The sequence below is a fragment of the Pseudoliparis swirei genome, chromosome 24 (assembly GCF_029220125.1).
Source record: "Pseudoliparis swirei isolate HS2019 ecotype Mariana Trench chromosome 24, NWPU_hadal_v1, whole genome shotgun sequence".
Lineage (NCBI taxonomy): Eukaryota > Metazoa > Chordata > Actinopteri > Perciformes > Liparidae > Pseudoliparis > Pseudoliparis swirei.
The window spans coordinates 7,877,228-7,897,549 of record NC_079411.1 but is presented as its reverse complement, the minus strand read 5'-3'; the positions used below and the strand labels follow the sequence as shown (position 1 = coordinate 7,897,549).

At 40.2% G+C, this 20,322-nt stretch overlaps 2 protein-coding genes across 7 annotated transcripts in view; both read right to left on the bottom strand.

Moving 5' to 3' along the window:
- gab1 (GRB2-associated binding protein 1) overlaps nt 1–7,102 on the bottom strand; it is a 52,118-nt gene extending 45,016 nt beyond the window's left edge. For all 6 annotated transcript variants that reach the window (XM_056408459.1, XM_056408460.1, XM_056408462.1 and 3 more), the window contains exons 1-2: nt 6,666–7,102; nt 6,407–6,561 (exon numbers count right to left, since the gene is read on the bottom strand). In XM_056408459.1, coding sequence (XP_056264434.1) covers nt 6,407–6,478 — 72 coding nt within the window. In that variant the 5' untranslated portion in view covers nt 6,479–6,561; nt 6,666–7,102. The remainder of the gene's footprint in view (nt 1–6,406; nt 6,562–6,665) is intronic.
- Nucleotides 7,103–9,578: 2,476 nt separating this feature from the next.
- Nucleotides 9,579–18,840, bottom strand: usp38 (ubiquitin specific peptidase 38). Its single transcript, XM_056408458.1, has 11 exons — nt 18,730–18,840; nt 16,200–16,890; nt 14,881–15,016; nt 14,653–14,782; nt 14,371–14,472; nt 13,819–13,977; nt 13,476–13,669; nt 13,253–13,346; nt 13,037–13,143; nt 11,394–12,738; nt 9,579–10,766 (listed from the first exon to the last, which is right to left on the bottom strand). The coding sequence occupies exons 2-11, from the start codon at nt 16,879–16,881 to the stop codon at nt 10,602–10,604; spliced, it is 3,114 nt and encodes a 1,037-aa protein (XP_056264433.1). The 5' UTR covers nt 16,882–16,890; nt 18,730–18,840; the 3' UTR covers nt 9,579–10,601.
- Nucleotides 18,841–20,322: the final 1,482 nt, after the last annotated feature.

Here is a 20,322-nt window from a genome sequence, read left to right as displayed (position 1 = left end):
GTCTCATGCCTGCATCCGGCTGCCATCTGCAGCAGCATCCATCAGAAGGACCTCTGGTTTTGGCCCTCTGGCCGCTCTACCTCTCCACCCACACACACCTGCTCCTCTTCTTCTCTCTCCTCTTCCTCCTTTCCTCCTCTTCCCTTGGTTGTTGTCCCCCTTGTTCAATTAGGTGCTTCCATGTTCATCTCTACTATACTAGCTATACTTTGTCATATTGGCCCTATTATTTGAAGCATTTATACTCTATTCCTAGCCTACTGTCAGCTAATTAGTGATTTGTGATTTGATGTGAAATGAGATGATGATTTTGAAAAGTTTAAGTTGCAGTCGAAATGAAGGAAAGTGATCCAAGAGATCCATATTACAGTATATATACCATGATTTTTTTGTTTTTTATGGTACTAAACGATTTTGTGTTTGAGTAAAGAATTGTTGTGTGATGATGATGTAAAAAAAATGGAAATATGCAAAAGATTTTGCAGACAAGAACACTTGACTGAGAAGCACAGCACCAGTTTTACCCCAGCCAGATGTATTCATTTAATTGGTAACTAAATCAGTAATTACCTAACTGAACTTGCACAGTGCAAAATCAAATCATAATGATGTGTGTGCAAGCTTACTTTGTTGTCATGTCAGGAGTTTCTAAAAAAAAAACATTGCAATTTGATGAAAGGAAAGAAAAATTCAAATCTGTGTGAACAAGTGCCCAGTGGTTTGAGGTTTTGGAGTTGTTTTGAGAATGTCATTTCTGTTTCAAGAATTGAGCCAAAGCAATGGAGAAAAACTGTAAAAGACGTGGGGTCTATTTTTTCTTCCTCGTGTTTCCCAGGACATGTGGGAACCCTGATATATTTTTAAAGCTGGGGCTTCCTTACAACTATGCAGTGAACTGTGTGTTCAAACAAAAGCAATAGTCCTCACTGTGTGTGTGTGTGTGTGTGTGTGTGTGTATATATAGACAGATAGATGGATAGATAGATGGATGGATAGATAGATAGATAGATAGATGGATAGATGGATAGATGGATAGATAGATGGATAGATAGATAGATAGATGGATAGATATAGATAGATGGATGGATCGATGGATCGATAGATAGATAGATGGATAGATAGATGGATGGATAGATAGATGGATAGATAGATGGATAGATAGATGGATAGATAGATAGATAGATGGATAGATGGATAGATGGATAGATATAGATAGATATAATCTTACCACGTGGTAATGAACTGTAATATGTGTACTATCTCTTAACTGAGTGATGCTAAAAAAAAACTTGCAACTTCATCCCTGCAACGCCTTACGTCCCTGTGATAGCACGGCGTGAAGATACCAGGCTCTAAGGTGTTCTTTTGAAGAGGTTTTTACAAATGGACATCGACAGAAATTCACAGATTGAAAGGTAAGAGGAATGAAAGAGGAGAAGAAGAACCAGATGGAAAATGCACTGTCAATGATATGGAAAACCGCAGAGGATGCAGTTACGACAAAGGCAATTTTTGGTTTGATACCATCCTGCTGCCCGTGAATGAGACATTAATGGACAGGAAGTGTTTACTCTTTCACAGAGAATTTGAACTGCAACAATTAATTAATCAATTACAGAGGCTGTATCGCACATACTGCATACATTATTTGTTTAAATATTATATATTTATTAAATTTTAATATTTATTAATTATTTAATAGAGTTGTTTCAGAGACAATATGTCACTCAGAATGGATGGAAAGGAGGCCTATGGAAGACTGATCCTCTTTATTGATTGATTGGTCAATATCAGGTTAAAGTGACCATAATTGGGAGGTTTTGAGTAGTGCCTCCTCACATTTACTTGATTGGTAATAATTAAAGAGGCAACATGTTCTGGCTTGTGTCAAGCTCCTGATGGCCGGTCTGCTGAACTGCTGTCACCTCTGAGCTCAACCAATCAGCAGCAGAGCCTCTGGGGCAAACTTTGCCCCGAGTGGTAAATCAGGTAAGCAGGGGCCCCCGGCTTCGAGTTTACTGCTGCTCAGTCTGGAGATGAGATTTATGAAAGAGAGCTGAAGGTGGTGGCATGTTCACATACGATTGTAATGTGTTCTATGCTATTCTTATTTCTCTAAAGGGTTTTCACGTCGATACATTGATTATCTGTTTAAATCCGATAAAACAACTGATGGACAACTACATGGAGACCGGGGTTCAAACTGGTTGAAAATATAAACAGGCTGAAAACGGTTCACCGACTGTAGTGTGATCACAAGGAAGGTGCACAAAGCCTGGATTATTCTGCTTAGCAATCAAATGTCTCAATTTATTCATCGGTATCACTGTGATGAAAAGTTTGGTGGGAAACAAGTGCATAAAGCTTTGACTGTGTAATTAGTTGAGACATTTGATGGCAACGTGATGTTTTTTTGATGCAGTCTGCAGTAATTGATCATCATTTTTAAACCCGTCTGATGTGTGTAGGAACTAGAGATGCACCGATCAGGTTTTTTGTGCCGATCACCGATCACTGAAATCAGTATCTGCCGATCACCGATAATACCGATCACCGATCACCGATCACTGAAATCAGTCTCTGCCGATCACCGATAATACCGATCACCGATCACTGAAATCAGTATCTGCCGATCCGATAATACCGATCACCGATCACGGTGTCGATTGAAGCATTCTATTTATTGTGTAGCATTATTGCCTAGGACTATGAGGAAATACATATATAAAGCACCTCAAACATTAAAGAAATTACAGATTTCTTTAAACATTTAGGACTTTTACTTTGAAAAATGTCCTAATTGATACATTAAAATTGTTTGATTGCTATTGTAGGGGATTTCAGATATGTATGGAACACATCTGCATTATTCATTTCCTGGAACTCTTGGGGAAATCTATATACAGGACTTTTTTTAACATACAAAAGTCTGACTTATTTTTATAAACTCTTCCTTGGTCCAGTAAAAATGTTTTAATGTTAGCATAATTTAAGCTAAATCTCAGAAACGATCTGTAAAGATACAAAATCAGTTCATTGTTTACTTTTATATGCTAGTGTATGATTTGTCGACATCTTATTTTGAAAAACGGATGTTGTTTCACGTGGTTCTTTCCGCTAACTTTGCAAAACCGGATGTTGTCACTTAAATCCTTCCGCTAACTTTATCAAAACCCTCGCGCGCTCCCGATCGAATGTGTTTACCGTGAACATCAGTCTATAGGGGCTCAGACATGTGAGAGTCGGCTGAGTTGACCCAGAGATTCAACTCGGGGGACGGGGACGCCGCTCGGTGCGTGAGGATCCCCTCGTGGACCTCTCACTCTGCGGCCCTCGCCGGGCGCATCGTCTCCGTTGCGATGCGCTGCGATTGAAACGTCTCTGATAGTTTTTCTCGCAGATGTTACGTCATTTGATCGGCCGTTTTGAGAACGCCGATCAAAACCGATAATGGGAATATCAGCCGATATGGATCGGCGCCGATCAGATCGGTGCATCCCTAGTAGGAACTGTAATGTACTTTCTGAGCAGACCCTGAATAAGAGATGGGAGACCATTCAAGCAGAGCAAACATCTGAAAGGGAGATCAAGAAGCGTGTGAATCATATGGTTTTAACTAAAAGCTGAGGTGGAGAAAAGGATAGCCGTAGCGTGGCATGTTGCTCGCCTTCCAAGCACAACACGAGACAGTCAAAAGATTTTACGTTTTACTTGCGTCTGACATCCCCACCTTCTCCTCTCGGAGAGAGACACACACTTGAAAAGTTGTATTAGATTTCTCTTTCGGCTCATCCGGTTCTGTTTCAATTAGAGACTCAATCGTCGTAATATCGCTCTCAAATAGCTGGATCGGGTATCTGTGACAATGGGCAGATCTGGTATTTAACCATTCAGTACATTTATATCTATGCAGGTTAGTTTTATTTAGTTGAACATAAATATTTAGGAAAGCAATGTTTAAGTCAAGTCGGATGCTGCCTTACACATAAAACAATGATCCCACTCACTTCCACACGGTGAGGCATACAGCTTGTTAATTAAACACCGGTATAAGCCGATGCCCAAAGCCCTGGTATTGGTATCGGGAATGAAAAAGTCAGATCAGCGCATCCCTCGTTCTGTTCTAAAATGTATGCGATTCCAGGTGAATACAGTTAACTAACTAATACGACATAAAATACGACACAAAGTACCAAAACAGTTCCTAGATTCAGCCTTATATTTATCAAACTAGTCCTTTCCAGCCTAAAACCACAATGCTTCATTACCGGCTGCATGACTTCTGTTTTAGAGAAGAATTGACGTCATTCATTCATTTTTGTGCATCAACTCAAAAAGCTAGTGGCGAGTTGCTGCATAGGTAACGTTTGAACAATGTGTCATACACCATAAAACGAAGAGTCAGCACTTCCATGGATTACAGATCCTCGTGTGACAAAGCAGTATGACCTTTCATAGGATGGGAAAACTGGCCCCAACACCCACGTTTTTTTGTTAATCACTATTTTTAGATTTCATTCAGTTCTAGGCCGCTAGTGGGATTTCCAAAACAGGCAATTTTTTTCTTTTAGTATATATTTGTGAATCCACTTTGGCTTTAAAGGGTACTAAAGGTAACAAATAATGTATATGTTTACCATATGTGAAATACTATACTATCTATAGTCAAACTCAACAATGATACAACACCCATTAATAATTTCCCTGACACAAACATATCATATCTATATTTATATATATATGTATATATATATATATATATATTTATATACATATACACATATACATATATACCTTTTCACCAAAGTTCGGCAATTGAAGAGTAAAAATCCAGCTTTGCTCACCAACAACAGTTTCTAAAATAAAAACTATAGAAACAAAAACAAACTAGGATTTTGACTTCCTCCTCATCTAAAATCAGACTATAAACTGTTATAAATGCAAGAAAACCCTGTGAAACCCTGTCTTAAAGGCTAGATTTCAGCTTCACTACTTTCAGAAACAACACTCCATTTGGACCTGGGGTTTCTGTGAAAACATCCCTCCGCTCAAGTTGCGGGCTTTGTAATTCAAATATCAATAACAGAGATATCCACTGAGCTACAAGGAAAGCACGTTGATAGGACAGCAAACTAAATGTTGCATTAACGCTGCTCAGCTATAACATTTCTTCCTGGGGTGCATTAAAAAATGAGCAGAAAGAATCGCACCAAAAACAGTGACATGAAAAATGAATGTGAAAGAAAGACACATGTTTTGTGTCCAGTAATTATGTATTACTTACTATTATGGCTTAATCAATGTCACTGTGGGCTGTAACACTGAATGTGTGTGAAAGGGTAGAGGTGATCAGTCAGTAAGCATAATGGTTAAAGTAGCTCTGACAAACAACTTCATTATTCACATCTGACAACTTTTCACGAACAACGTTTGACATTTTTTGAAGATTGAGCTCATTTGAAGTATTCCACAGTTGATTTGTAAATCATTTAATCCTTGTTGTGACCATATACCACAGACTAACGGCCTATCAACAACGTTCTAAATTGCGATGAATATTTATTGGTTCGCAATGCAATTTGTTTTGCTAATAATGTGAAAAAGGTGCCGAAGTGCACACAATGTATCAAAATAAACAAATAGAACTTGTTTATCTTGTCTTTTTTTAAGTGCCAGTGGAGGATCTGGTTTCATGCTATATCTTTAGTGATTGCATGATGATAAGACGTTCCAGCTGTGTTTAATGTTATATAAACTCTTTTTTAAATGTAACCATAGCATTCACAGCCAAAATTAAGCTGCCGTTGTTAAATACAGTACAATAGCAAAGGTATCGGTCATGTAGGCCTTGTGTCGATCATCGTGTCAAGTTAATGTCAAGTCAGTCAAATTGAAAAATAAATAATTTAAACGAAGCATTAGTACTGGACCTCTAATGAATATTGTTTGTTTACTAACCTGGCCGTCAGTAATTTCGCATAAGTGGCCCCCAGGCAAAGCAAGTTGAGTATCTCTGATCTACCACCTTTGACACACGGAGCACCGAATGTGACGTCACAAGCACTGCTTCCCAAAGTAATGAATGTATTGTGTTAGTTATTGGTCAAAGAAAGTCAGATTCTCAGAGGTAATGCTGTTAGATTGGAGCGCTGTGCGGTAGCGTGAAGTAGGAAAAAAAAACGGCAGAAACTGTTTTTGGAAAAGTCACAAAACGGTTTTCAGGTTGAGAAAATGCCAAAACGCATAATGTGTTGAAATGCACTCGAGACGAGGCCTACACACGTCTGTCACTGCGCCCGAAACCGTGCACACGAAAGGTGTCCCGGGCAGAACGGGCACATTTGTGTGCAATGCTTTTTTGTTGTTGTTAATACAATGTAATAAATAGGATATAAAGTGCACTTACGTAACGTCTCAACTTTTTTTCAGGAGGAGACTTTCTCAGCCACCCTGAACACACCACATCTCCCCCACTCATATCTGCAGCCTTCTTGCTCTCGCTGAAGTTGGAGCGAAGACTGCCGTTTGGCTTCGTTTGTTTCTGGGAGTGTCTTCTTGTACCTGGGGAGAAGAAGATACACGTTGGCACAAAGCTCAAACGTTGAAGTTGGTGTATAAAAAGTTCGAGTGAAGTATTTTTTCTGTTTTTAGGGAGCGATAAATACCGTCACTCCTTCGAAAGTCGACTCGCCGACAAGTCAGTTCTCTAAAATGCACAGACCAGATTTTCCACGAGTCGGGAGTCAAAAACACAGGTATATCCAGGGCTTGGATTTAATATCAACCTCCGCGTCACCGCCTTTTGAACAAATATCACCGGTGACTTGTGTATTTTGTTCAAACTGGGACGCTGTGAGGGCAGGAAAAAAAGGCACAGGCAACTGAAAGTCGCTAAGTTTCTGTTGTTATATGCAACGTCTCATGCTAATTCCCGTCAAAGTGGAGCGATTCCCAGTTGGCGAGACAAGACGTATATGTCCCACAGTGTGCCGGTGCATAGTTGTCGTTTTCGCGCAAATTAAAACAATCTTCACGGTAAACACTGTGGTTCCGCCGAGCTTCCTCACCAGTTTACTCCCATGGTTCCTTAATTGTGATTGACAGTGTGGCTCCGTCTTTCCCTGAACTCACCCTCCTCTAAAACATGGCGGTGTCAAGTTCGCGGGCCGAACGGCGGCATAGCGGATGTTAAAAAAATATTTCAAAATATATGTTTGTTTTGTCCCGAAAGTTAGTTTAAACTGCTATATCGCGCAGATGTAAACGGCTAAAACTCACATCGTACGTGTACATTTAGTCTTAGTTTGTTTATATTGAGCAGCCACAGTTATATATAACCGTCTGTTCAAACTTTCAGAGTCATTGGGTAGTTATGCTATTTGGTAAAAAGCCGCAGGTAAACAAAGGCCAAATTAATATCCAGGTGTGAATCATGATATCCCCTTCACGGTAATAGTCTTGTTTAGAAAGCAAAAACGCACAAATACATGCCTTCAACGTTGCCCCTCAATGTTGGAAGATTTATTTTGAAAGTCACTACCGGATGTCACGTTTTGTAGCTCTGCTCGCATGTTTACTTTCGAGGACGAAATGGGGAGGCGGCGGCGTGTAGTGAAAACTATAAAGATTCAACCATGGGACATGTAGTTCAACTCTCGTTTGTTTCTTGTCCCAAAACAAAACACATGACAACAGGGGGGTTTGATAGATGAACCATGATGTAATAGAGCAACATGAACCTCTGGGTAATTACAGAAAGTGGATCAAGACAATCGCAGGGAAGACAAAGAAAGGACCCACTTCCGTCTGAAACGAAACGTCCCAAGGAATCATTGCACGCCTAAACTACATTATCCATAATGCGTGTTGATTCCGTAAAGAAAACTCGTTATAAAATCATGTAATGAAGGAAGGAACAATGTACTAATTTACGTACCTCGTCTAAGGTATCATATAATGGCATATATCTTCTGTGGCATTAATTGTTATTGTTGTATACATACATCTTAAGTCAGTATTAAATATTTAGTCCTTTTTTTAACTTGTTATCAATGCTTTGAAACTATAATTTATAACAGATATATATGTTGTCATCATGTCATTCTCTTTTTGAACTGGATTATAAAATAGATAGATCAGTAGTTTATCAGCAACTGTCCAACACCACAATGGTAGATACAGGCAATTTGTTCAAGTAGGAATATTGATTTGGTTTACTATATCTGATCATTATACCGGACTCAGCATCCACAACTAGTCTAATTCACTTGCAAAGACGAGATCCCTGTAGACTCCGAATGGTGCATGAGGAATCATACTGGAATGCCATTGTCATGGTAAACACTTCCCCCAAAGGATGTTTCTTGTTAGTCCATGATTAATGACATTGCCATTGTACATCAACAGCCTCTGCGGTATTGATTAAGAAATAGGGAGCAATTAAAGGATGTAGACACAATATACCAATTCCAGTTAATGAATAATTCTTCATAATTAGCCTCCTTATATATTTAGCACTACAGTGCTCATGTTACAACAACAAATAGCTTGTGTACAGCATTCTTGATGCATCATGCTTCATTAATTAAGCATTTGTGTCTGTGAAGCTGTCTTTAGCATTGTCTCTTTGTTGCTGTGCGTTACAGGTGCATATGTCTTCAGTTGTTGTGTGCAGTGCAAAAGTGAATTGTAATAACATCAGATGAACAAAACCTAAACATCTTCTTCCAATTATGAAATCCTAATATGACATTGAACAGAAGATATATCATAGCATAAATGGTGAAGTGTCATGCTGTGGTTGATTAGTAGTTGAGAAACATTTATTCTGCCCCCCCCCCCCCCCACACACACACACACACACAAATGCCCTGATTTTGTGCTATTACAAAGTTGTTCTTCCCATATCAATTACGAATTAGTAATAAATGGCATCTTTGTAAAACCTTCGCTGTTGCTACATTACAACTGTCATTGGTCCTTTGCCCGTGGGAACAGTAAGTGATTGCATGTGATTTCCCAGTTCCTTTTTCAGACACTGCTTTGTCTCAACTCACTTCCATTTATGCAACCAATATTTTGCAGTCAAAGCAAAAATGTGCTTGTTTTAAAGAGTTGTGCAACAATGTACAAGTAGTTTTTTTTTTTTAAATCAACAAAGTTTCTGAGACAATAAACAACTGCAAAATTTGGAGTGGGAATGTTGAGGTTAGTAGTATCAATAACAAACTGAATTTCACCCTTTTTAGTTTGAAGCATCTAATTTATCATTTTGTTATTTTCTAGATCTAAAGAAAACTGCCTATAGGGTTGAAAATGTCTGTACATACTGCAATAAAGTATTATAAATTATGTACAATGGGCAATTATTTCCCCAAAAAATGAACACAGGGTTTCAAGAACCCATCTACTGCTTTGCCTATTAAACCTTAATTCAGTATTTAATAATTGCCTTGCATCTTCATTTCTTTTTTTTTATACATTTGTATTGTCACGTTAGCCATTACATTTATAGTTAAATCCCTAACTTCTGCCCATCACTTTTACAACATAAGTTAGTTATTAAGTAAGACAATATACAACGTATACAGGGTTGTTTTTACTGTATGGACATGTGAAGCCAGGATGAATATTAACACAGTACAGCTGAGTCGTGTATCCTGACAAATTCCTCTTCAAAAATCTGCATTAAATATATCAAAAAGGCACATGAAATCAGCATGAACACAAAAGTCTCCCTGAACGATCAACTCAGAGGAATACATTAAAACAGGTTGTAAAACAGTTAACTCTTAAATATGTTTAAACCCAACCCATCAGTCAGCATCTAATACTCTTGTTGAAAATGCCTTTATCGTGCAGATTACCAAAATGTAGTATTCGATTTTCCACACAGTTTTGTATTCTGTGATGATAGTTTGTCATATTTACATTTATTGCATGGGATATGAAACCTGTAAAACAAAGCAACACACATCAAAAAAGATCAAAATTTCATTCAAATCAGAGAACAGCTCGTGAAGAAAAGCTGCATGCAAATCAGAAAAATGCACAAAAGGTTGTGAGCTGTATGTTCAGAATTATTACAAATCAAAAAAGTCTATCTATCTCACAGTTGAACGCTTTCATGTGATAATATTATAAACACTGCAACAAGCAGATACCATGAGCATGTTCGCGACTCAACCAGTATCACATATCTATCAATGTATGCAATGGATTATTATTGTCGCTTTTTTTCATTCACGGGAGAGAATACATTCGCACCAATACGTTTTTTTTATCCGTCTCAAGTTTTAAAATGTGGAAGTTCAATGAAAGAATGAATGTTGAGATCACAAATAAATAATCTCAATAAATAAATTACAATCAAATAATGAGTGAAACAGTGGTATTCAAAATATTTTAGAAGGAACAAAAATCAACGTAATTTTCAAAATCAGCGCAGACACCGCGTGTGCGAGTGTGCGTGTGTGTGTGCGTGTGCGTGTGCGTTAGATCATTTCAGTGCTCTTTTCATGAGGTTATATGCACATCGATGGTATGATCAGTTCTGGACTCTTCGTGCCCCTTGGTCTGGTTTCCTGCAGCAAGTGTTTCCTTCAGAAGACCAGTCTACTAATGGTATTGAAGCCCCCGCCCCCTCCACCTCCACCAGATGGGCCGCAGCTCCCCGGTGGGTTATTGTCATCTGAACCGTTGGGCCTGAAAGAGCAGGAGGATGACGGCGCCTGGAGAGCCTGGGTCCGAGCATTGAGCTCCTGCTCCTATCGGCAGCATGGAGGGAAGAGAAACGTGTCGGCGTTAGATCACTTTTTACGAGTGAAGGGGACTAAAATATACGAGTATGCCAAATAGTGAATTTATTACTGATGATTCAATATAAGAGAATTATTCAGAGCAGTCACTTAACATTATTACAGCACCCTCTAGAGGTGATTTACTTTACTCGCTTATACAAGTGCACTAGAAAGTCAACTCGACACAACACAGTTCAATGACTCGTGAAATTACACCTCACGTCTTGTAACAGGACAGTTCGGATTTGGCTTCAAGTAAAAAAATTTAAAAAATAAAATTCTCTCATCGTCTTCTGTTAAAGTATGGTCTCTTTTCACTCAGCCTCTTCACAACCCTCGACTTTCGTAATAGCTTAGAGGGGTTTGTGGTATTAATGTCATGCGTTGAATGCATTTAAAGCATGAAAAATAAGCACAGTGGTTTCACCCAAAATATCCAGTGAACCTCTTAGCAGCAGATAAAAATGTGCTCTAATGCTAATCACTTCCCACTTGGCTAGCATTTATTAGTATCATTTATAGGGAGCGATTTTAAACGGGTAACACAATGCATGTATGTGGGAGAAGTATTTTTTAGGCTCACCCCCCACATACCTGTAAATACAGCTTGTTGTCCTTGATTATAGCATCCAGTAGTTCTTTCTGCAGCGGAGGCTCAACACTCAATTTCATTCCGTTTGCCGAGAGTCCCCCGTTTACTTTCCGCCCGGGTAGCTCCTGCTTCCTGTACATGAGCACATACGCCGTGTCCTTGGGGAAGCGGTTTGTAATGTTCTGCACCGATTGGAAGGACGTGAATGTCACTCGGCTATCATTGAACAGCAGCCAATCCTTTGCCTCCTGGCCACTATAAGGGAGCGCGTTCCCTTGCTCGGGCGCAATGGAGAGAGCCGAGCAAGCGGAGAGGCTCCACTCGGGGTGGCCGTTCCCTAAATCATCCTTGAGGTCAAAGTCGTCGGCTGGATGCTGCGCTCCGTCGGCTCCATTAATATTATGACCGTAAGAATAGTAGTGGCCACTCTCCGACGATATCCCAGAATGCATCACCACCGAGCTGAGGACATAGGGCACCGACTGGACTGACATCTCGCCTCCGCTATCGATCTGCTCGGCTACAACTATTCTTTCCGTCTCCTCTTCCTCCTCGTCGATTTGAGACGGTTTGAGCTTCTTTGCCAGATTCTCACTGCTCTCAGGGGAGTCCACTTGTAGAGGGGAAGAGGTGCAAGAGGAACATTGTGTCGGCATTAAAGGGGCGTGAACCGGAAGTCCCATGAGTGGCGGGATGGTGACGTTGTCCAATATCTTCCTCCGGACGTGGCATTTGGCATCATATGAGAATCGCAGCAGGGTGAGGATCAAGTATTCAGGTGCCGACACCACTTTCATGGTCCTCTCTGCCCGCTGGAGGGAGCTACACTTCTCACAGAAATAGGCATTCTCTTCATCCAGGATCTCTGGAGCCAGGAAATAGTTCACCAAGTCAGGCACAGACAGAGGAGGCTCATTGGTCACTGGCACAAACTGAACACTGCTCGCTGGTGCTTTGGCCGAGGCTGACTCTGGAATTTCACTGCCGCCATTGACGGATCCCTGACAGAGCACCTTGGGTTCCTCAGAGGGCCCCTCCGGCTGAGAGCCGCCCGGAGAGGCAGAAGGACAGAAAGCCAAAGAGAGGTCTGTAAAAGGCTCCTCCTTCTCAGAGATGCCGTTGCACTGCATACAGCGAATGCCCGTGATCAGCTTCCCACCGAACGCCCTTTCTATCAAAGTCCTCCCGTCATTCTCAGGTTTGACTTCTGCCGGAGTCAAAGACGACTCATCGCCGTTCTCTGGAGAAGTCGGACCAGTTTGGTCTTTGCTGCTCTTGTCAACAGGGGGAGCAACCTTCGGCTTAACCGACTCCAGGACCTGGAGTGTTTTCTCCTCTTCGTGTAACCTTGAGATCAGGAGACAAGGGGCACTCAACATTACAGGAGAAAAAGACAACTGCAATATTCATTTGAATTTGAGCCACTCTAAAAGCGTTATGCACTCTTAATAGTAAAAGCTTTTTTTAATCAACATCTTTTCCATATTGGGACACAAAAATGATGCATTTACTTTTCCTTATTGTTCCCCTATGCCTCATGTCATTCATTTGGCAAAGGGGAACAACAAAGGAAAAGTCATTCTGTGTTTGAAACTGACACACTATCCGACTAACACGATCCAATTATGATTCAGCTAATCTGTACCTGTCTAGAAGAAATCTGAGGTACTCAGAACAGTCCTGCTGTAAGCCGACATTGAACCAGGGAGGCCGAGATGCTTCCAAGACGTTTTTGGGAGCGTATGCTGCCCTCTGCAGGAAACAGACATAAACCACAGAGTCGTTGTGTCATCAACTGTTGTTCGCCATAATACCCTGGTATATCTATTGTGTATCATCTATTACAGCGGTCAACACGAACCTGAGTGTGTGCAAGGAAAGCAAAGAGCAGCTGGAGCTTTTTCATTAGCATGTTGGAACCATTTACATGTAATGATAAAACATGCCGCCTGAAACTGTGAAGAAAAAAAGAAAAAAAAGGTTAACTACACTCAGGACTGCCCATAATTAATGCATTATGTTTCAGGATACAAATATTTTAAAAAGTTAACAAGTGTTCGTGTGTCTTTGCCTCCACAACTCACTCAGTGGCCATGAAGAGCGTCTGGATGATGCTGTTCAGGAAGCAGGTGTTCCCCAGGTTGACCAGGCCAGTCTTGCCGGTCTCAGACTTTCCAACTTGCCTCAGAGGACCCGAGGCGAATGAGTTGGATTGGGACGTCCAGGCACTTTGATTCAACACCAGCTTGATCTTCTCTTCTCCAGGTTTGGGGAGATCCTAAGAAGAGACATTTTAATTCTTAGATAAAGTCTAAAAGCTTTTGAATACGTACGCAATGTAAATGTAATCACCTTCTAAAGTGAACTAGTTAGCAACGTTTCCTAAATACATATAGACACAAGAACATATTAAGCATACTCTTTTACCTTGATGGCCTCTAGTATGTGGTCATAGAGGTCAGGGAAGCCGGAGTACTGGTACATCATGCAGTGTATGAGCTCAGTGAACTGCAGCAAGAAAGCTTTGCTGGTGGGAAGACCGTCTGTCCTCAAAGACCGGACAAGATGCACCACGTGTGAAACAACCTGGGACGGGGAGGGATAACGATCAGAGAAAACCAGTCAGGACACCTGGTGCTGGAATACTGCTAATATTAATCATAGAAAAATGCACCATGGTTAGCCAGAGGGCAGTTGCAAATCAGGAACCCCACAGAGGGTTCAGTCTCATTTGCTGACTCTTCTCGAGAATATTCACATTTTTAGATACTAATGAATTTGTCAAACGCAAGGGCCATTGCTCAACATTTAAGTGCTTCACGCATCATTAGCGGGAGAGTGCTGCCGAACCCGGAGTTCGGGGAAAAGAAGTCTGTGCAGCTTTGATGTCAATTAAGCCAGAAAAGAAGAAGAGGAGGAAACCAATAAAGTGGCCGTGTGAGAGGGAAATGGGCTGTGAGGAGGCAGGAGATCCCTTACCAGATGGAAGGATTCAGGAGAGTGCTGGAAGCTCAGCAGCATGTGGGAGAGGACCGCTAGCGCTCCCTGCCGCACGATGGGGTACCACAGACGACTGAATACCTATGGATGAATACATAAATAAAACATCTTCATACAGCCCAGTGTAATATATCTAAATGAAAAGAAATGCTGCAGTCCAGCTTTAATTATTACGACAGTTTAACATCGGTGTAGCTTTTGAGAATGCAATTTCTGACTCGCTTCTTCTATAAATCAAAAGGAGGAGTTCCAACTACAAACCAGTTCAATTTTAAGCAGAGTGACGTCGATGAGGATCGTGAACTTCTGAACTGCAGCCAGTCCCTTCAGCAGAGCAATGACCCAGGTGTCAACATGCTGAGCCAGAGGCCAAGAAAGCCAGTCAATCATCCTGGAAAGAGACAAGAATGTAGAGTTAAAAATAATGAGCAAACATGGTGGTCATGTTAGGGCAACGTTGATCCGGGATGTTTCAATGTGAGAGGTAACCTGCAGAGGGCTTTAGTCATGTTTGCATCTTTGACATTGTGGTCCGTGGTGAGACTCTTGATGAGCACCGTGATCATCTGGACGGGGATGTGCTGCACCAGGCTGGCCAGAGCAATGGAAGGGTCAAAGGAGGGGTCTGCAAGAGATGAATCACACTCAAAATGGTACATAGGACACAATATCAACTTTTATTTGGGGATCAGTGGAGAGTAGTGGTAGTGATGTAAGAATGTCAGTCAAATGTTTACGAATATTTTACCTTTTGATATAATGGAGTGGAACACCACCACTAACTAAGGCTTTATATGTAAGCTCTTCCTGTTTTGTCCATCTGCTGATAGTTATGAAATACCTAATTATTTGTACATAATCCAGCTACACAGAACACACTTAACCCTCCTGTTACCTTTAGGGTCAATTTGACCCCATTCAATGTTTAACGTCGGTGTTCTTTGAGGTCAATTTGACCCCAGGCTGTTTTTCACTGTGTCAAACATATAAGAAATATCAACTTTTTTATATATTTAAAGGGCTATTTAGGTAGTCAACAAACAAACATAAAGTACCTCACACTTAAACTTAGGAAACAATATTCATTCTAATAATTTTCTGGAGGTTTTAATTGCTGGGGTCAAATTGACCCCGAGGGTAAAATATGTTAGTAAATGTGAAGGTAACAGGAGGGTGAAACTAAAGTTGGCCTACATTGCTCTGCAGCTGTACATCAACAACATATATCCTGCATCACAGCATTCCTTTGATGATTTCCTGTAATATTTGTATCGCGTTCAGTGTGTGAATCTGCTGAGTTGTTATTGGGACAGGATTTTGACAGCAGCTTTTTAGAAGCACAGCTCACCTGAAAAAATGCAACTGAACATGAGGCGGTGACCTTTTAACCCAAAGCGGCTCTGCTCACATCGCTCACTGACACATGCTGTCAGTGTGTCTGTGTATAATTGAAACTGCTGCTTGTTATTTTATGCTGCTCACTCGCAAGTCGGCTCAGGAGGACATGCCTAAAAATCAACAATCATGTGCTAACAACCCTGAAATGACTGCCAAGATCTATGGAGGGAGAGTTAGAAGTCATGGTTGGAAGTCACGTTGCCAAATGCAAATACAATTTTTTTTTTATTACTGGTAGATACATTTAGAAATCTAAGAATAAATCAAAATGTGTGCGTACGGTCAGCTTCTTCAGAACATCTGTACCTAATTCCAGGTATCCCTAATCGTACCGTCCAGAAAAGTAATGGTTGTTTTTGCTCAATGTATTCTAGAGGTTTTAGAAGAAAGAAAGACAAAAGTAGCCTTACCTGTAGAAGAGATAATAGCAAACACTTCCTGCAGTGAGGGAAGCAGCGTGGCTGGATCAGCCTTCCAGATGTTTTGCAGCAGTGTGCTAACCTTTGTCACCTGACCTACGTACTCCCTCAGCTCCTCTTCTTGGCTGGCAAAGCAGTGGAAGTAACTGATGGTCCTCACCAGCTGCTGGCAGAACAACACGCCTGACTTCTCCCTCGGGATGCACTGCACAAAGTCTGACATCAAAGTGCTCAGGTGGGCACAAAGAGCCGGCTCCGGACGCTCACACACCATCCTTAAAACCTCCACCTGAACAATGCTGAAGATCTCAAGCACAGAGGGGCAGCTGATAAGCAGCCGCAGGCAGCAGTGAATGTAGTCTATTATGGCTGGGTGTTTGCGGTCCAGCTGGCCATAGCCTTGCTGGAGAAGACCGAGGACAAAGTCTTTACTGAAGAAACGCTCAAACTCTGGGCGGTGGTAACGTGCGTAGGCTTCCAAAACCTGGAAGCCGATCTGCCTCTGAAAGGCATCTTCACCAAGCAAGATGAGGCGGGTGGTGAGAGTAAACAATGCCTGACACTGCTCCTCCGTCACCTCTTTCTCCGCTGCTTCCACTACCTTCTTCACAATGGCCCTCTTCACAGGAACAGAGTGATCGGAGCTCACTAGACCCTCCAAAATCTTGTCCATGATGACAGTCTGCAGAAAACACACAAGAAAAGATTAGCTGACACCTAAAAAAGGTCACACAACTTCTGCATTGAACTGACAAATAAATAATCGGACCACATGTAATGTCCCAGTTTGGACTATGGTTTTAATGACTTTACTAATCAAGAGTCCTGTCCAAGGCCTTTTTCATCACGTCACAGAAGGAAAAGGATAGATTAAAGTAAAATTAACTACAGTTTCAAAATTCTTGTATTATAGATGTAGGCTCACTGTCACGGCATACAAGGGTATTCGATTGGCAGTATGATGTGTTGTTTAAAAAAAAAAAAAAAGTGCATGGAGTCCTTTCTACCAGTCTAGAGTCCACACATTGGCCCCATTCATTGAATGCACAGACTGCGATCATTCAAAAGGTAGACAATGTGTACTCAGCGTTAATGTGTTGCAGCTAAAATGTAGAGCCTGTAGCCTTTACTGGGATGTGACTATTGCTGCAAAAAAAAGGTTGTTTCTATTATGTGACGAGATTTTAAATTATCCCAAAGTTCAATACTAGAACAACTAATTTCGACTACGAAATAATTAGAAAAGAAAAAAGATTTTTTATGTTTTCAAAAGAATGTTACACACAACATAGTTTTACAGACCTCCAAGTAGTATTTTTTTTATTCAGCCACCACACACACAATAAATTAATTAAATACAATATGACTGAAAAGGCATAGGTAAAAGCATATTGCTTGTTTATGCCGATCCTACATTTGTATCAATAAGGCTACCCCCGTATATTTTTAAAAGATATAAAAAATATAGAGAAATAAATACATTCAATTAACCCGTTTAACCCTAAAAAATAGCTTCGTATAAAACCCTTTTGAAAACAAAAAAATAGTCACAAATTCTTACATTTACATCAGCATTGTAACATAATTTAACCCCAACAATACATAATACATTTGTAGCTATTCTTACGGGTAACGTACAAACATCTTTAAAATCCCATTTACATTTTTGTATTAAATAAAACGGTCTGGCAGTGACTTTGTTCTAACATTATTGTATAATATACCAAATCCTAAAATTTCATGACATATTTTAAAAACAATGGATTTGTGTCATATAGTAACCAGTCTTTCTTCACAACACGTAGTTTGTTTTTTGTAACTGTAAAGACTGTTTACAAATGTTTCATAGGTTGGACGCCATTCCACCACACAATAACAAATGTCAGAGGTACGAGTGAGCAATACATATGCTCGTACTTACAAGTAAATACAGCTAAAAATGTACAAAGTATTGATATTGACTTTGACATTGGACCACGAATATAGCAAATATATTGTCTCCATGTTATTATATGAACGAATACAACCATGATCATTATCTTTTTTTGTTGACAGATAGGTAGTGTACAATATGTTTTATTTTTCCTTTCTATTTTAATGTCCTCAGTCCAAAATCCATTCGCTATCTGCCTTAAAACCATTAACGTTATACTACCCAGAGTGAACATTAAATAACTTGACATCTGATGTTTTTCGCCGTTTCGGGAGAACAGCGACCACCGCGATCTGTGCTCCTTGTGTGGCTACAGGCGGCTAGCTTGCTTCGGCTAGCTGAAACGTTAACGGTAATTTATTTGTGCCCGTCACTTAAAACGTGGCTCTAACAGTTACAGGTAAATAACAGGAGCCACTCCATATCAGCAGTTGTTACTAAAAAGCCTTCGACGACAACAACAACAAACGAACAAAGCAGCCAAACAGGCCTAAACGTTAGCTAGCTGGGTAGCGTTCGGTTCCTCTGACTTAGCATAAATACGGTCGCGTGTTCGCGCGATACAGAAGCCTTGCGATCTGTGCTTACCCAAATAAAGCATGTCAACAATGTCCAACCCGAATGTCTTCAGTAGTCGCTAGGTGTTAACCGTCTTTTGACAGATAAAACCATATTATTTTGGTTCATTTGATCACTCAGAATCAGCTGATTACCCTTCCAACGACGTCATTCCTATGGACAGAGAAGTCGGTAGGACCCTCGCGTGAAGCAATTTTCGTCTTAACGCTGCCTGTAACGCCGTTGGTGAATTTTTAGTGATACAATAATTAGTGTTTCTCAGTAAAATATGTTTTTGAACTTGTTGGATCACGTATACTATTAGTGTCCAATTCTATTTCAGATATATGGGCCCCTTTGAACCGTTTCTGTAACATTTGCATGCTGCCATCAAATAGCTCTCGTCAACCTGAGGTGCCAGGCCAAATTTGATTTGCGTCGCACATGTCAAATAAGGGCTGCAGTATTTCTTTTGTTGTTCCGGTGTGAGATTGACACTTTCTCCCTTAAAACATTAATGTTTTTTTCTCACTTCAGAATAAAAAACGGTTGATTTCCAAACGTACACAAACAATACATTTAGTTGAGTGATTCATGCATACGTGGTATTCAGAGTAGTAGGCGTTTATGTAGAATAACCAAAAGAATAATTTTTGATAACATGGGAACATGAGAGTTCAGTAAAGTTAGAAAGATATTCACAGATTCGGACTTCCCGGCTCAATAGCTCTCTGACGAAACGGAGTTAAAGCACAAAAAACACCTCTCTGTGATCGTAGTGATGTCGACAACAAGCTACAACCTTCATTTTACCAAAAAAAGCCGGTCTCCGAGATCGATAAATAACGTTGGTCTCAATGTGCGATCAGCTGTGAGACCTAAGCCCAGGGACCGTCTGCAAAAAGCAATCCAGGAAAAACATATTCCATAAATATTCAATATATCCACTGAAAGATTGTGAAGGCTGACAGAACTTATACCATACGTCAAATGGCCACCCTGTGTTGTACTACAGCTGTTTTTTTTTGACAAAAACTCATCTTAAATAATTATTATGAATTATATTTAATATTTTATGGGAAAAAACTTCAATAGCTTCACTGTTATCAAGTGTTGGATGAAACCATTCATTTCCTACATCAATGGGCTCCACATAGGTGGACTACACCTCTTACTTTGGAGAAATGTGTTTTTGAAAAATTATTATGAATATTTTTTCAGATTTTATGGAAAAAAATCTTCAATAGCTTCATTATTATCAAGTGTAGAGTGAAATCATTCTGTATCTACATCAATGGGCTCCACATGAGTGGACTACACCTATGATTTTGAAGAAAAAAGATTTAGAATAGTTATTATGAATATTTTGTCATAATTTATGGAAACAATCTTCAATAGCGTCACTGTTATCAAGTGTAGAGTGAAATCATTCAACATCTACGTCAATGGGCTCCACGTGAGTGGACTACACCTCTTACTTTGAAGAAAAAAGATTTGGAATAATTATTATGAATATTTTGTCATAATTTATGGAAACAATCTTCAATAGCGTCACTGTTATCAAGTCCAGAGTGAAATCATTCAATATATACATCAATGGGCTCCACATGAGTGGACTACACC